The sequence below is a fragment of the Diaporthe amygdali genome (assembly GCF_026229845.1).
Source record: "Diaporthe amygdali strain CAA958 chromosome Unknown NODE_4_length_2575358_cov_65_588622, whole genome shotgun sequence".
Lineage (NCBI taxonomy): Eukaryota > Fungi > Ascomycota > Sordariomycetes > Diaporthales > Diaporthaceae > Diaporthe > Diaporthe amygdali.
Genome location: NW_026517024.1, coordinates 1,065,257 through 1,082,101, shown reverse-complemented (window position 1 = coordinate 1,082,101; position 16,845 = coordinate 1,065,257). Strand labels below are relative to the sequence as shown.

Genomic DNA, 16,845 nt, shown 5'->3' with positions numbered 1-16,845 from the left:
TTTCTACACTTAGTCCCGGTTAGGTACGCCATCGCCCTACCGATCTCATGCTTGAAATACTCACCTGGATTTAGGCAGACACACGGATTTGGCAAGCTATGATGTTGTGATGGAAGTCTTCGTGCCCTCGACACCAACTCCGTCACAACGGAGGCTGCGATATCAGCAGCCACCTGGACATGGGCAGCGTTTAACTCTCACCTCCAGACCTGTTACACAAATATGTCTCTCAATCGTTCATCTTCTTATTTCACATAAGCTTAGCTAGCTGTCACAACCTACGCTCTCGACCTACCTTGTTCCGCATCATCCACTTCCTAACCTCAACTTCGCTTCAACAGCCATTATCATCCTCCATCCATCCATAAACAGACAGCCACGAACGACAGCTGTTATGGACAGTTGCCGCTGGGACAACATGACAGTCCAAAAAGTGAAGTAAGTCGAAAGGTTGCGACTGGTGGGCGTGTTGTCTGAAATCTTGGTGCCGAGCTGCCCTCTCGCCAAGCAGTCACACTCGGACCATTCTATCGACGACAAGGCGGCCGACAAGACAATCATCTTCGAGACAAAGCCTGCCCCCTCCCTGTACGCTCGATTTGGGAAATTTGATCCACACTCCTGCCACATCTTGGCCGCTCTCTGCTCGTGAACCTCAAGAGGTCATGAGATGTGGTCACGACCCCCCGAACACTGTGGTACAAGCAGAGAGATGTCTCCAACCATTTCCCCTCTCCCCAAGTACTCCATTTCCGGTCTATCCCCGCTGCGGTAGTCCCAACCCCGCACGCTCCAGTGGCGCCGTCTGCCCCTGCGTCGTCCCACAAGGTTCCGGGGTCAACAACACCGCTGTGTACCGTAGGAGCTCATGTGGGCCCAGGCAGGTTACATCACTACCACAGCTGTGAGCTCCTCGCGAGCTTGAAACAAACACGAACCAACAACATACGCTATTCGTTGTCATTTTGGTTTGAGCACCACAATATACAGGCGTTTCTATAAGCAGCATATCTGCTATCTATTTCTCGAGCTTGCCCACTAACACCACTCATTTGCTCAGCAAGGCTTCTGTCGAGAGAAAGGACACCATGGGCGGCGACCGAAACCTCTCGCGGCTCTCGCAGCCAAAGGCCGACTACCCTCTTCTGGCTCAAAAGCCAGTTGGGAAGCTGATCGATAACCTCTATCTCGGCCGTATTGAACGCGAGTACAAGGATGGCCAGTACGGCAAGGTCACTCTCTCAGCGTTAGTCCCTCACGGTCTCTGCAGTCCCAAATCCCCTTATTCCTTCCCGCTGACGAGACTTGTATGAGATTAGGATGTATGATGAAGGTCGTGCCTCGGGCCGACCACATGTGAAGCTCTCTACTTGGGCTGCTCCAGGACAAGAGCGGCCCACGTTCAAAGATGCCGTCTCACATGAATTCAAGGATACCGAAGTCGGCCATGCCTTCGGTCCCTCATGGACTACTCACTGGTTCAAGGTCGAGCTCACAGTCCCAGACGATCTTCGGAGCAAGGAGCGTCTGGAGTTTCACTGGGACTCCAACAGTGAGGGCATGGTTTGGTCCGCGGATGGCAACCCGCTGCAGGGCTTGACCGGCAACAACGAGCGTATTGAGTGGATTCTCCCGGAGTCTTTCCTAGACGGCAAGGAGCACACTTTCTACGTCGAGATGGCCTGCAATGGCATGTTTGGGAACCCGACCGGAGGTGACACCATCCAGCCCCCTGACCCTAACAGGATGTTCCCTCTCAGCAAGGCCGACATTGTTGCTGTCAACGTGCAGGCTCGACAGCTCCGTATTGACATGTGGATCATTGGGGATGCTGCCAGAGAGCTTCCCAGGGACTCTTGGGAGCAGCACCAGGCCCTCGCTGTTATCAACCGTATCATCGAAACCATCGAATTGGGCAATCAGGACTCCATTCTGAAGGCTCGTGAGATTGCCCGGGAGTATATCGGCAACGTCGACTCTGCGAAAGTTTACGACAGCGAAAAGGAGCCTCTCATCTACGGCATCGGACACTGCCACATTGATACGTGTTGGCTCTGGCCTTGGGATGAGACGAAGCGAAAGGTTGCACGTTCTTGGACAAATCAGTGCAACCTGATGGACGAGTATCCTGAACTGAACTTCGCTTGTTCTCAGGCCCAGCAGTACAAATGGCTCAAACAGTACTACCCTTACGTGTTTGACCGGGTCAAGGAGAAGGTGAAATCCGGACAGTTTCATCCAATTGGGGGCAGTTGGGTTGAGCACGACACAAACCTGCCCAGCGGAGAGTCTCTTGTGCGACAATTCATCTACGGCCAGCGTTTCTTCGAGTCTCACTTTGGCCAGCGCAGCCAGACTTTTTGGCTTCCTGACACATTCGGGTACTCCTCACAGCTGCCCCAGCTATGCAGACTGGCCGGCATGGATCGCTTCTTGACCCAGAAGCTGAGCTGGAATAATATCAATAACTTCCCGCACACCACCTTCAACTGGGTCGCTCTAGACGGCTCTCAAGTCGTTTGCCATATGCCGCCAGCAGAGACCTACACTTCTGACGCGCATTTTGGTGACGTCAGACGAAGCATTAGCCAACACAAATCTATGGACCAAGACCACACATCTCTTCTCGTATTCGGCAAGGGTGACGGTGGTGGTGGCCCTACCTGGGAACACCTCGAGAAGCTTCGACGTTGCAGAGGTATATCGGACAAGACCGGTGGCTTGCCGCGGGTGCATATGGGCAATTCAGTTGACGACTTCTTCGATAAGATTATTCCCAAAGCTGACAAGCTCGTAACGTGGTATGGTGAGCTTTATTTCGAGCTTCACCGAGGCACCTATACCACACAGGCGAGGAACAAGCGCAACAACAGAACCTGTGAGTTCATGCTGAGGGCTATCGAGCTCTTTGCCACCATCGCCTCGTTGAGCAACTCTTCATACAAATATCCAAAGGCGGACATCGATGACATGTGGGAGAATGTCCTGCTTTGCCAATTCCACGACTGCCTCCCTGGTAGTTGCATTGAAATGTGCTATGACGACTCTGATAAGGTAAGCTCATTCTGTTGTCCCCTCCGCTCTTGACACTCGTAGCAGCCGACGATAGATGTGTGGGCTACGTTTCGGGCCCGCCCAAACGTCCACCTTCTATTCTCATCTACTGAGCTCCCACCTTCCCACACCGCTGCCCTTTGTCGGCCAAATTATTGACGATCTAAAAGCTTTACGCCAAAGTGTACGAGACTGGCAAGAAGTGTCTCGCAGACGCTAAGGCCGCCCTTGGCGTTGGTGAGGAAACGACCAACACCACGTCGATCGAGGACGCGACAGCACTCAACAGCCTTTTCTGGCCCAGGAAGAGCCTTGTCGAGCTAGGTAACACAGCCGCTATCGCTTGTGGAGAAGGCCCATGTCTGAATCTGAAGGCATTCAAGACTTCATCCACTGAAGGAAAGGCTGTCGCGATCCACGAAGTGTCAAAGGGAGTTTTCGTCATGCAGAATGACCAGCTGCGGGTCCATGTCGAAAATGGTGTTATCACATCGCTCTACGACCGCCGTGCTGATCGTGAGGTTCTCTCGGGCAAGGCTAATCAATTCGTCATCTTCGATGACAAGCCCCTGTACTGGCAGGCTTGGGATGTCGAGGTCTTCCACCTGGATTCCCGCAAGGAGCTCTCCGTCTATGACACTCAGATCAGCGAGAACAAGAGCTACCGTGTCAGCCTAACCAGCCGCGTCAAGATTAGCGAAAAGAGCAACCTTGTCTCGACCATTAGTCTGTCCGCCGCTCTGAAGGGTCAGCAATCATACGTCGAGGTCAGCACCGAGGTCGACTGGCATGAGGACATGAAGTTCCTCAAAGTCGAGTTCCCTGTCGACGTTAGGAACACCGAGGCCAGCTATGAGACTCAATACGGCATCGTTAAGCGACCAACCCATTACAACACAACCTGGGATATGGCCAAGTTCGAGGTGTGCTGCCACAAATTCGCAGACCTGTCAGAATCCAACTACGGTGTCTCCATTCTCAATGACAGCAAATATGGATTCGCGACCTGCGGCAACCTGATGCGTCTATCTCTCCTCCGCTCCCCTAAAGCTCCCGACGAGCATGCGGATATGGGTACCCACAAGATCCGATACGCAATCTTGCCACACGATGGACCTCTCGGTAGCGGAACCGTCCGCGCCGGCTACGAGTTCAACAGTCCCCTGGTACTGGCTCGCAAGCCCAAGACACTGTCAATCGAAAATCCTGTCAAGCTAGTAGGCGACCCAGCTGTCGTCTTGGACGCAGTCAAGCGAGGCGAGGATGATGTGGACATCAGCCGCGGCGATCTTCCCGCTCGCAAGGGCAAGTGCGTTATTATCCGCCTGTACGAGTCGCTAGGAGGCCGCTCCCGCACCGCTATCCACACGACTTGGGACGTCAAGAAGATCACCAAGGTCAACTTGCTCGAGGATGAGATCCCCGGCGAAGATGCGTTGGAGAAGGACGAGGACGATAATTACCCAATAACGCTGCGGCCGTTCGAGGTCGCTACCTATCGTTTGTGGCTTTGAGTGCCTTTGTGAACCACTGTACCAGCGATGGAAGGTCGGAGTTGGGAGATTGTACTAGGATGTCAGCCGCCATGGGTGCTACTTCAGTGGTGATTCATAGATAGGTGTAGTTCGATCAAATTGAACCTTTGCTTCTCATCTTTAAACGGTTCAGACCACATCGATCATAGTCGTGAGTCATCGGACCTTTCTGGACATATCGCAACATAAAGGACAAGAAGACTTTTGTGATGGGATTCTGATTCGGTCCGAGAAGAAAGTGATGGCGTACGAATGCTCAAAGCAGGGAGAGGTCACAAAGGAGGAGCTTAACATGCATGCCACGAAAAGTTTGTTCCGCGCATTCTCGCCTCGCTACTGCGAAGAGAATAGTGTTGACACAACGACATGCCCTATCGAAATGCGATGATCAAGAGGACTCGATAACCAGGCTTGAGTTGGCTTGTTCAAGGGCACACGGGGATTATAGGCTACATCAGCAACGCTCATGAACAGATCTCTACAAAAGCTGAACCTTGGAAATCGTTCATTCGCCAAGGCTTAGCAGGGTCACAACAACAGCCATGTTAACTGTAGCGTTCTTGAAGGCGTGGCCTGGATAACGTTGTCATTCTTCCATACTTGTCTAGACGTACGGCTTGACTTGTTCTTCAGTCCATCTCCAAAATCTCTCAGCCAGTCCATGCCCGCCCTCAGACCTTGGCCTAGCTGCTTGGTCTATGTCTTCTCGGATCCGGCAGAATCGGCCCCATGGCCCAACTAAAAATTCGATTAGTTTCTCCCCTCTTATGTATGCGTGCACATCCGAGACATGTCATTAAGCAAGTGAACAATTCCAGCCAACTTACTCCAATTATTATCTCTGACCATTTCAGCCGTGATTGGGTCTGATAGCCCCGCGAACAATTCCGTGTATGCTCCAAAAACGGGTAGGTAAAGGACAAAAGTACGAAGAATCTTGGTCTCTAGCCACGAACGATCTCGCCCCAGCTCAGTATCGAGATTGCCGGGATTTAAAGCGACGCTCACCACGCCGTCTGAACTTGCCCCATGCCTCCTCGCCAATTCGACCGAGTGAAGAAAGTTGCCGACCTTGCTGACTGCGTATTTGGTGACAGCCGATTTGTCCTCATGATAATCCAAATTGTCCATGTCAAGCCCACCTTGCTCTGAGAAATTCACGGCGATCGAGGAGACCCAGATCACACGGACCGAGTCCTTTGGGCTACTCTTGGCCGTGTTGAGAAGCGTGGGCAACAGTAGCTTGGTGAGCAAGAACGTTCCAATGGTGTTTGTCCCCAGATTCAATTCGTAGCCCTGCGCTGTTTTGGGGGCATCGTGGGGAGCGAGGACACCAGCGTTATTGAACAACACGTCAAGTCGTGCTTCCTGAGACAAAAATGCGTTCACAGATGACTTGATAGCAGAGAGGTCGGCCAGATCAATCTGTAGATAGACGAGGTCGCCTTTCGAATGTGGGTGTGCTGCCTTGATGAACTCAATGGCAGCCTGTGCTTTTGCTTCTGACCTTGCGGCGACGTAGACCTTTGCATTCTTGGAGTAAAGTATGCCTGACAACTCTTTGCCGAGGCCAGAATTTGCGCCGGTGACGATGTAGACTTTGCCTAAGAGATCCGGTATGCTCGACTCGGTAAAATCTGGTGCCTGTGGAAATACTTGTGCCCACGCATTCTTGAGGGAGTTGAAGCTGCCGAACATTGTGATATCCTGCCTCTCTAAATCCCCTATATGTTGCAGCCTACCGGAAAGACGAAAAATATGCCCAATTCTCAGAAATTTGGTCTGTACTCAATTCTGCCTTCAGTCTTGCTATGAGAAAATGATGCTCAAGTTGAAATCCGATGGGCTCTGAAAATTTGTCGACTTGTTTGTAGGCGAGCACAACAGGCAACCACAAGAGCAGCTCAAAGCAGAACCCAATTTTTCCTGGATCATTCTGCGTCACACTCATGGCTACCTCTCCGAGAAGCCGGGACTACGAATGTAACAAGGGAACAAACTCCCTCTAACTGCATATTGAGCATTCACGCCAAGGGATGGTCGAGAAGGGGGAAAGCGACCAGGAAACAAAGAGAGACGGCACCATTTCAGCCGAGTCAAGCAGGTCCTTACTCGTGCGAGCGACCTAATCTATGCCAGGGGCCACAGCTCCTTAGTGGAAAGTAACGGATAAGCTTTAAAGTGGATCAGTAATAGACGTCCACAAGAAATCTTGGTATGGATACTTACTGCATGGGTGACTAGCTTTTGGATGATATGCGGAAAGAGCGGAGAACAAATTATTTGGCCGAATGGAGTCAAGTGGTGGCATTGTTTTCGAGCGTCCACGATGAGTGTCTAGGTTCTGTTTCATTCTGGACATACGGTGTCTATTATCTAATGCTGTGTTCGTTGCAACAAAACTTGATCTTTAGCACTGGTCCGTTCGAACAGGCAAATGATAGGGGTATGCAGATTCCAGTAGTCTCTATCATTCAGCACAATGTACACGGTCTCGCTTCCACATGGGCCTTTCCTGGGCAGCCGGGCCCAAGCAGCCTTCGTCAGCTTTTCGGTGAGTGCAATATGTCTCCTCAGGCTGTCAATTCGCTGAAAAAGACATGTGACTTACTGAATTTGCAGGTTCTGGGTCTCACACTGCTTTTTAGCAAGCTCTTTTACAACGCATATCTTCATCCTCTACGCAAGTTCCCTGGGCCGCTCTTAGCAAGGTTGAGCCGCTTGTACTACTCGTATTACCGTAGTACGGGCCGACTTGAATGGAAGACGCTTGAACTTCACAAAAAATACGGAAGTGTAGTTCGTATCGCACCCAACGAGTGTAAGAGCATACCCAACATCTCCGGTCAATTGTCGATTGCTGAGTCTAATTAGTAAGTTTCAACGCTGGTACGGCATGGGACGACATCTATGGACATACTACCAAACGCCGGAGTGGACGAAGGCTGCAAAAAGAGGCATTTTTCTACCTGGGGGCCGTCGCCCCGAACGGTGAGAAGAATCTCGGAGCCAGCTCCGACGAGGACCATAGCCGCATACGTGGAGTCCTGTCCAGTGCCTTTTCCGAGAAGGCAGTCTTTGCCCAGGAGGATCTTTTGATGCGCCATATTGGTTTCATGATAGAAAGAATCCGCAGTCTCAACGGGATACCAACAGATGCCGTCCGGTGGCTTCACCATTGCACGTTCGATATCACCACGGACCTCTCACTCGGCGCCAGTGCCAAGACCCTCGCCTGTGACGAGTGGAGTCCACTGGCTCATCTCATGTTCGAAGGTATCAAGGAGGGAATTACCGCTGTCGAAATACTGCGCTTCGCGCCTTTCAAATACCAAGCCTTCAGCCTGCTAATCAAAGCCTTCGGAAAAGCGCGGCTTGAAGCATTCCAAGCAGCAATCAACCAGGCCCACATACGCATGGCCCAGGCAACCACGGACAAAGAAGACAAGAAACCCGATTTCATGTCGTACATCATAAAGGCAAATAAGACGTCCAAGGCGCTGACACCCAGCGAAATAACTGCAAATGTCGCGCTCCTCCTTGATGTTGGGTCCGAAACCACGGCCTCGCTGCTTGCTGGCTGCCTGTTCTATCTCACCAAAAGCCCGCACATTCTTGAGAAGCTGACTTCAATGATTCGCAAAGATTTTCAAACACCTCAGGAGATCAATTCCAAGCATCTTGCCCAAAATTCCTATCTGACAGCGGTGCTCAATGAGGCCCTCCGCATCTATCCACCTGTAGCGGGAGCCACGCCCCGAGTAACGCCCCCAGAGGGATCTCAAAGTAGGGAAATGTGGTTCTATTGTCATGAAAGCTACGCTAACATGAAATTAGTCGATGGCCGATATGTTCCGGGCAATATGAGCGTTGCTGTTAACCAGGTTGCCATGAACAGGTCCCCTAAGAACTTCACTAATCCGGACCAATTTGTACCTGGGCGCTGGTTAGGCGACGGCTGCTTTCCCGATGACCAGTTGCAGTTGTGCCAGCCATTTTCTCACGGCCCCAGAGCCTGTCTGGGTCGCAAGTATGTGTGCATTCTTCGTTCTGCAATATGGATACTGATCGTGTCAACACAGTCTCGCTTGGGCTGAAATGCGTCTTATCATGGGGCATCTTCTCTGGAATTTCGACGTAGAATTGAGCTCAGAGTCTGCAAATTGGAACAGCCAGAAAACATGGTTTATTTGGGACAAGCCAGATCTGATGATACGCTTCAAAAGTCGTGAGGGACAATAGGCATGGAAAAGCTGCACAAGTGGCTTCCAGGCCCCAGCCTAGTTCTTGTAGCCACATTAGTTTTTTCTGGTGATTTCCGGAGAATGAGAGCAATTTTCCCTCACATCACGGTCCAGCCGGGACAGGCTCATGGCATCCAAAAGGCTCGTCAGACTTCAGACCTTCAAGAGCGGAGCAGCTCTTACGAATGTATGTACATAGGCATCAAGGAAATCAGGAACGTGCAGAATAAGTTGATTGAGATCCACTCTCATTGTGCATCGTGAGAATATCCTGGACATAGCTGGGCCAAGCATTGGGACAGAGACGAGTAAGAAGCGAGTACCGCACCGCTGCCAAATGATGAGACCCTTCTCTTTTGAATGTTTTCAACTGAGCAACTTGCTCCATAGACTTGGACAGCGACCTGAGCATGAAAACCAACATTCCGTTTTGCTATGTAGGTCCGTAGGTTTGAATTGGGCGCGTCAAAATGTGAAGTTCTAGGTCGTGATTTCAAATATTGTTCGAGATTGAAGATATCTACTTTTTTCAAATATCCGGAAACAATAATTCCCAAACCAAATCGACATCTCAGCATTGGATAAGAGGCAGTTGACATGCCACTCACTTCTGATAATAGATGTTTGACCTAGCGCGGGGGTCTGGAATTGGCACAGGTCCCTTTGGAGGACGATCTCCGGCCAGCCATCCCTGATGAGTAGTCCGAGTGCCCATCTCGATCGGGTAATCAATCTTGGAGTGCATCACACCCCAGTTGAAGAACAACAACTGGTCTCCTTCTTCTTCTGGGCCAACATAAATGTTCTCTGGTCGAATGATGCGATACTGAAACTTGGTGAAGAAATCTCTCACTTCCTTCACGTCATCAATGACCTTGGGCTCCTCGTCGGGTCCGCTGCGGACAAAGACCCGGCGCACAATGTTAGGCTGCACATGAAAGTGCTTCCCGCCGGTGACTGGGTTCACCCAAACAAGTGGAAGCTGCCACAAAGTCAGCTTGAGATCTGGATCGAAGCTGAAACGGTTTAGATCGGGAAAAAACCACTCTTGACATGACTTACGACAAGCTGATCCTCGGGATTCCTGGGCATGGCATCCATTTGCTCATCGGGTACCTCCCTACCCTCACAGGCGACGTTCAAGCCTTGAGGGTTTCCACGGCAACGAAGAATCCACTCGTAGGGGAAGTACATATACTCAGCCCAGCTGTAATCAGCGATTGCCTGCTCTTCCTTGGTTAACATATCGTAGAGCTTGGCTGAGCTGAAGAAGGCAGTGCGACCGGCCTTGACTTTTTTAGTCAAGCCGGAGCCATCAGCCCAGTCAACTGTCTGCTCGCCCTCCGGAAACTTGATGATGCGGAAGGATGTGAACATGGGGTGGTCGATTTTATAAGATGGACCGTCGATGTGCCACGACTGAAAGCGTGCCACGCCATTGTGGTAGTCCTCATGTGGCAGAGGCTTGGAGTAGTAAGCATCTGCAAACACTTCGGGAATGTCGATATCTTTGAGACCCCAGTGATCCTCGCCCTGATAGCCTTTGCCCATCAGAAAGAGGCGCTCAGTCCCTGGGAGCACGAGGTATCCTAACTTAGGCTGAGCCCGACACAATTTGTCAGCCGTGAAAAGCAAGTAGCGCCTGGAATGTATTTTTACGTCGGGGACATACGAGGATACCAGCACCTTGTGGGTCTGGGTTGTACATCAGAGCCCACTCTTCCGGTGTGAACTTTGGGGCATCGGGACTGAGGCGGTTGAGAAGCTCCCAGTTCTTTTGCGGAGTCTCATCGTGTTGATGTTTGAGCACCACCAGCAAATACCGCTGGATGGTATCGCGCAGTCTGTCGACTTGTTCATCTGGTATACAATGATCTCAGCTCAAGAACAGAATTCTCTAATCAGTGCAGAGGCTCTGGGGCTCACTGACCTGTAATGTTGTTGACGTCGAGGCCGTAAATTTCAGCTCCAAACTGTACGACCGAGATGTAAGCTTACTAAACCCTCATCACTGTACAATTGGCAAGTGAGTTGTACGTACACCGTGTTCGCCTTTCATAGGCTTGATAACGAAGTCTTCAGCAGTCGATCCCATTTTTTTTGTTCCAGGTCTCCGCTTCTCGCTTGAATGTGTTGAGAAAGAAGGAAGTATTCGGAACTTCTTTTGAGACCCTCCAGGTTATCCAGCGCTTCGCAGTGTCGTATTTCACTTCGCAGCTCGTCCTCATACTAGAATTACTGTTTTAACAATATTCCAGCAATATGCGATGACTCGCGGTATGACTTCAACGCGACTCGTTCCACTCGTTATGTGCATATAGAGAATACATAGAATACTGCCAAGCTCCTAAAGTTAATAGCTCGGTTTCGCAACTGCGGTGAAAGTAAGGTTACTTCCGCAGGTGGGTATTGTGTTCCCATCTCCACTCCATTCAGTACAGAACACTGATACGAAAGATACGCCGATTTCCACTTCAGGGTCTCACTTGCCAGCTCACAAGGCGAGTCAAGTCAAACTTTCGTCTTTATGTTGTTTGGTGGAAAAAGGCTTCCCCGGCAAGTTACAGGCTGCAACGCTCATGCCTCATAGCATATCCATATCATGTTATTCTTTACATTTCTGGAAATAGAGGGTCCTCAGATACGGCCCCATTACCCAGTACCACACCGTCGCACATATGTACGCAGAGGCAAACCTAAAATCATCAGCACTGTGCCGGTCCCACTGCGAAGAGCTAAAGATTCTCATACCATCGTGGTTTAGAACCAAACAAGGTTCACTGACGCGGCCTGGGCTGGCCAGAGGTGCGGTTTCATTTGGACCCGGAAGTGTCTCTATGGAGCATAGAAGGTTCAAGCCGACGGATATAAGCAAGGTCTGTCGGGCTCCCCATGTCAGACACAAGCTAGCCCGCGCGTAGCCCTATCTTCGCCCAGTCACCGCTGCCTGTTCGAGAAAGTGTTGTATTTATGGATACAGTGGATATTGTGAAGACATTCGACAACTTGACTCGCGAAATCAAAGTAAACCGTGATATCGTGCCGTACTTTCAAACTGTGCTACTCTCTTCGCGCAATACAGTACACTATGTTGCGTGGAGTACAACGACTTCGGCTGCCCAAATACTAAGACAGGTAGACAACTGGACATGGATTGAGGCCCACTTGAAATCATACCGCCTTGACCAGGCAAAGCCAAAATCTGATATAGATGCGAAAGCGAAAGCGAAAGCTAGCAAGTTGATCCATTTCCTCAGCGACCTGAGTAGTGGCACTTGTGGGGTGTTGCCCGTCCCAAGAAAAGCTTGGTTGTCGAACTTGGGATTGTTGTTGCGGTAGTTCTAATTTGGCAGCGTAAAAGATGTCTGGAATTTTCAAGACATTCAATGCTAAATCTTGTGTGAATGCTTTGCCTGGACAGCCCGCATGGATCTTGCATGCTACGATTGGTAACGTGGGAAATTTCGTTCGGGATCATGGAATACGTGAATAGAGAAATAAATTTGATTGCTTTCAGTACTGAGGAAAAAAGCGCACTGTCATCATCTCGTTGTGTTATGTACAAGTCATCGCAGCAGCGATTATGGGCTGTGTCCGGTATGCAATCAGATGGAGAACACACAACCGTCAGAGTTGCGAGCCCCGTTCCAATCTCGATTTCGTCTGCCATTATGTCAGACTCGCAGAAGCTCCAGCAAAAGCCTCATGGCAGGGTTGGGAGAATCAAGCAGAACCTCAATCCGTCCTATTTCAGCGCGCAGCTGAACGTGCAAGCCCATCATGACGGATCTGGTATAGTCCAGACTTTTCTCCTCCTCTATGATGTCCAACACGAACTGCTTCTGCTCCAAAGTCATGCCACCATGCTTTCTCCCCGTTGATAGCACATTGAGTAATGCCATATGACTCCGCTGTTTGTGAATCATGTGGATCAGCGCTAGAGACCATTTCCCTTCATCAAGATCCTCGCAGAAACCCTTCTGCTTTGTGTACTACAAAGTTATTGTCTTGTCAGACTGAACCGCTTTCTTCTCTAGCATATCATTGGCAGGCTGCGGGTACTCACGTCGGCAGAAACAAGGTTCTGATAATCGTCACGTATCTGGAAACAGCGTCCAAGTAGACGCGTCAGCCGGTGAAGACAACTTTGAATTTTTGTCCTGGGAATCTCATTGTCTGCTGCATTTAGAAGAAGACTGGTGGCGATTGAGAACAGCTGCCCAGTCTCTGCGATGGCGTTAGTTTAGACAGGATCATCAATGGCATGTGCAAATATGAGCTTACTTTGATCGATCATCCGGTAATATTCTTCTTCACTGGGTACGTGTCCATTATATGTCCAGAAGAGATCCATGGCTTGGCCTTGAAACAAGATCATAATACTGTCTGCATATCTTGTTAGCCATCCATACAGAGGTACCAGGTCGAGAGGAGCAGTTGATAGATACAAATAGCTACTTACTCATTACCTCTTGGACAGATTCGCCTGCAGAAAATTCCATGATCTGGCCGATTGCTTTTATTATTGAGTAAGTCGCCGTGTTCACAGTCTGTGCTGACCCAAAGATGTTATGCGTCGACGGTTTGCCGCGTCTTAGGGGAGAGTTGTCTTGGAAGTCGTCGAGCCTGACAAATCGTAAGTTTTTCAGACCCCTTGCATATAGGAAAAGAGCGTAAAATGTTCACTATACGTACAGCAGCGAAGAGTTGTGCAAAACACGGACAGCATCCTTTATCTTTCCCACCTTATCATCAGGAACATGCAACCAGTCGTTCAGAGCATCGACAAATTGATCTCGGACTCCTTTAGATGGCATGGAAGCAATGTAGGCATAGGGCGCCTCGAGGACCGCTTTCTGTCGAGAGATAATGTTTAGTTTCTTTTTTCTGTTCCTGATTGCAACGATCACGCTAATACATTCAAGCTGGAAGGACATGATTGACCGACCTCGAAGAATATATGGTCGGTGTCGACTCTCTGCAAATCCTTGCCTTCGTTGCTGTGAACAGGCGACAAAGACAACCCAGTGCTCAGCGAAGAATCCTGCCTACTTCCGCTTCCCAAGCTATCCTCTGTAGAGTCCGATTCATCTGCGGTGGGTGAAACTCCAGATTCGTCTGAGTCGATCTCAGGGCTTCGTGCCAGTACAGGACATGATTCCAAAGATGGCAGTCCTTGACGCATCCATTCCAATTGTGTCTTGTTGAATGAAACATCTGGGTTGTATCGTGGGCATTCAAGACTCCAAACAACATTCCCAGAAATACTGTAAAGCATGGCGTCGAGGTACTTGCGCAGGTCTAACGAGATCGACTCATCGTTCTTAGTAGCCTCAATAACCTCGAGGTACTTGGCGACGTACTCTACGATGAGCTTCCGACAGATCTGCATAGCTCCATCTACGTCCGTCTGATGCTCCTGCATCAGGACCCAGATTGCGTTAACGACGTGGTCCTTGCCGTGGAGCGTCGCGGCATATCGCTCCTTTGGCCAAGACCAGATGTCGTTCTGCAAGCCCACAGCAATCCAGGCATTTGCCATAAGTTCGCGGCAAAGTTCGAGCTCATGATCGGGTATGTGAAGGCCAAGCCCAAAGGTAACAAGTCCAAACCAGAACCTGCATGAGAAACACATATGTCAGTCCGCGCCGACTGTCAAGCCGAAGGAGAAGAAAATATCTTTTGGTATGTAAACACTTACATCTCTCCAACGTCCATAATGCGATACGGTATGTACTTAGCCAGCTCGACAAAACGAGTCTCGTGTTGTCGGCTGGATCCGACCTCTACGAACCGTGCCCAAGATTTCATAGTGGTTTTAGCACATTCAGGATCGATTGCCAGCATCTCAAGGAATAACTGTGATTGAATCCGTTTCTTTCCTGCCCGCCGAATATCGACCTTGTTTGAGGTGTCGATCGCACCGGTATGGGCGGCCTCGAGGAAAACCGTCATCATCTCATCATTTTCGACCTCGCCCTTTTCATGCATGATCAGTTGATATTCTTGAAGCAGCCTGCAATGACAAGTATGGAATGGTCAACTCACTGTGTCGTGACCAACATGGTCGGTAACATCTGTGTGCAAAACATCATGTGAGCTTCCTATCATACAGGCACAGAGAGAGTCTTGGACTTTGGTCAAGTTTACGTCTCAAAGTAAAAGAGTTACACTTACCATCGTGCAGAAAGGCAAACTCGTTCGCGTACGAGATGACCTCCAGTCTCTCCGGTATGCACTCCGGTACAGCCACCGAGATGAAGCTGAATCTGGGCCCAAGCGTTCCGCGGTATTCACGGCAAGGACCAATGTGCTTGTTCCAGTCCTCGTGAGCACGAATGGCACCTCGATCCTCAAGAGTGGTGAACTTGCTCTTGCGCACATCGATACCTTCGCAAAGTCCCTCAGTGTAATAAGTTGAGGGTTCAACGACTTCCGAGTATTTGAACTCCATATTTTGAGATGACTGGAATATAAGCCCACGCCACGAAGACGATGAACACACTGAAAAGAAGGTGAAAACGGGATTCAAGAATTTCAAATACAAGAGGTTTAACGAGACGAGAGTGCTCCAATTGCATCTCAATGTTCAAGGGATATATATGTATGAGGAATCTTTGTGTGGTCCTTTGATGTGGATTCCAGAGTTTGCCTAGAGTGAGAACTTCGAGGACATTGACATATATAACAGACCTGTGCCTCACGATACACTCGTGATATATTCAATCTGGATTTATGTGAGCTCAGCTCCATTCCCAGTACCTGGGGCTTGATGTGTTCGGAACCAGGTTAACCGGGTGGTATGTCCGAGCTCGAAGATTCAGCCTCCGACTCGAACGCATGCGAGCATAGTAGATAGTGGAGATCCTAAACATTGATTTCATGACGCTAAGTTGGTCTCTGTGGCTCCATACTGTATCTGAGTCAAGGTACAGTATGGGATACTATCTCCCGTGGGTCAAGGACAGTGCTGGGGATGACCATCACCAGGGCCGCATGGGCGGACTGTTTCACGACGAAGCTTGAACGCTCAATGTATCCTTTCAGCCGTAGGTACTGATAAGCAGAATGTGGTGAATCGATGATACCATACTTGAGAGCCGGGCATTCTGTTACACTTTCCCTGGCAGTAAAAGGTCGCAATTAGGCTGGTATCATGGGTGACATCTGCCACTGGGGCGCCTGACGCAGACAACAACAAGGATGTCACTGACCTGCCTGCGTGACCAACCCGCCTTTCTGGGCAATATCAGACATAAATCGCATAGTTTGGCATTGTGGCAACTTCCGAACGAATCCTTAGGTGGCTATTGTGTGGCCGATGTGACTACTATGACTCGCTTATCTTTGAAATAGATCTTGTCTAATGTGAGGTGAGAGAATTCGTGCTTGACCCACAGAAGAAAAGGGGGCCCCATACGTAGAAAGGAGATCATCTTTAGTAAATATTCAAAACTATAAATATAATAATTAATACTTATATAAATTCGTACACGATTTGAAATGGAAGAGCTCAGTCTCTCGTTTTTTGTTTTAAAAAAAAGAGGAAGAAGAAGTTAAAAAGGGGAATAACCAGTATTGAGGTGATATTCAATCCTCTACATCAGTGGATTATGCTGGAGTGAGCTTGACTACAAACATCCAGCGTGTGTCTTGAAGGGTCTAAATTTGATTAGTTACGTTAGCGGTTTAGATTAGTTTTGTATAATATTTAAAGAGGTGTGAAACAAAGAAATCACAATGAAGTATTGATATTAGACTGATATCGAGACCCTCTCCGTAACAATGTTTTCGATATTAAAAGAAAGTCAGAGAAAGAGGTTTTTTTCTCTTTTTTCTCCTTAGCTTAGGCGATGGGTTATGATTCTCAGTGATTGTCGATTATTATTTGTGCAGTTCTTTTACATATCATGTATATCGCCTTGTAGCTGTGTATAACCCTTGCCTCACCCCTAATTCAGGATTCTTACAATATGATTGGACCAAGCGGTTAAAGCTATCACCCAAGATCT

The 16,845-nt window shown here is 49.4% G+C and overlaps 5 protein-coding genes across 5 annotated transcripts; 2 read left to right on the top strand and 3 right to left on the bottom strand.

The window, feature by feature from the left end:
- Nucleotides 1-394: 394 nt before the first annotated feature.
- J7T55_008523 (uncharacterized protein) lies at nucleotides 395-4,977 on the top strand (the record flags this gene model as incomplete). The annotated part of the gene is made up of 7 exons (XM_053138848.1): nucleotides 395-438; nucleotides 493-588; nucleotides 776-904; nucleotides 1,061-1,246; nucleotides 1,320-3,054; nucleotides 3,225-4,554; nucleotides 4,781-4,977. 7 exons carry the CDS (start codon nucleotides 395-397, stop codon nucleotides 4,975-4,977), a joined length of 3,717 nt encoding a protein of 1,238 aa, XP_052997798.1.
- Nucleotides 4,978-5,094: 117 nt separating this feature from the next.
- J7T55_008522 (Short-chain dehydrogenase/reductase) lies at nucleotides 5,095-6,287 on the bottom strand (the record flags this gene model as incomplete). Its single annotated transcript, XM_053138847.1, has 2 exons — nucleotides 5,095-5,162; nucleotides 5,417-6,287. 2 exons carry the CDS (start codon nucleotides 6,285-6,287, stop codon nucleotides 5,095-5,097), a joined length of 939 nt encoding a protein of 312 aa, XP_052997797.1.
- A 784-nt stretch (nucleotides 6,288-7,071) lies between these two features.
- Nucleotides 7,072-8,831, top strand: J7T55_008521 (Cytochrome PaP450-1; the record flags this gene model as incomplete). The annotated part of the gene is made up of 5 exons (XM_053138846.1): nucleotides 7,072-7,143; nucleotides 7,212-7,410; nucleotides 7,464-8,375; nucleotides 8,427-8,619; nucleotides 8,672-8,831. 5 exons carry the CDS (start codon nucleotides 7,072-7,074, stop codon nucleotides 8,829-8,831), a joined length of 1,536 nt encoding a protein of 511 aa, XP_052997796.1.
- A 606-nt stretch (nucleotides 8,832-9,437) lies between these two features.
- J7T55_008520 (Alpha-ketoglutarate-dependent dioxygenase fc-dox) lies at nucleotides 9,438-10,928 on the bottom strand (the record flags this gene model as incomplete). Its single annotated transcript, XM_053138845.1, has 5 exons — nucleotides 9,438-9,815; nucleotides 9,896-10,432; nucleotides 10,506-10,693; nucleotides 10,764-10,806; nucleotides 10,875-10,928. 5 exons carry the CDS (start codon nucleotides 10,926-10,928, stop codon nucleotides 9,438-9,440), a joined length of 1,200 nt encoding a protein of 399 aa, XP_052997795.1.
- A 1,579-nt stretch (nucleotides 10,929-12,507) lies between these two features.
- On the bottom strand, nucleotides 12,508-15,287 carry J7T55_008519 (fusicoccadiene synthase; the record flags this gene model as incomplete). Its single annotated transcript, XM_053138844.1, has 9 exons — nucleotides 12,508-12,825; nucleotides 12,900-13,060; nucleotides 13,118-13,219; nucleotides 13,296-13,459; nucleotides 13,529-13,689; nucleotides 13,782-14,451; nucleotides 14,535-14,812; nucleotides 14,882-14,910; nucleotides 15,011-15,287. The coding sequence occupies 9 exons, from the start codon at nucleotides 15,285-15,287 to the stop codon at nucleotides 12,508-12,510; spliced, it is 2,160 nt and encodes a 719-aa protein (XP_052997794.1).
- Nucleotides 15,288-16,845: the final 1,558 nt, after the last annotated feature.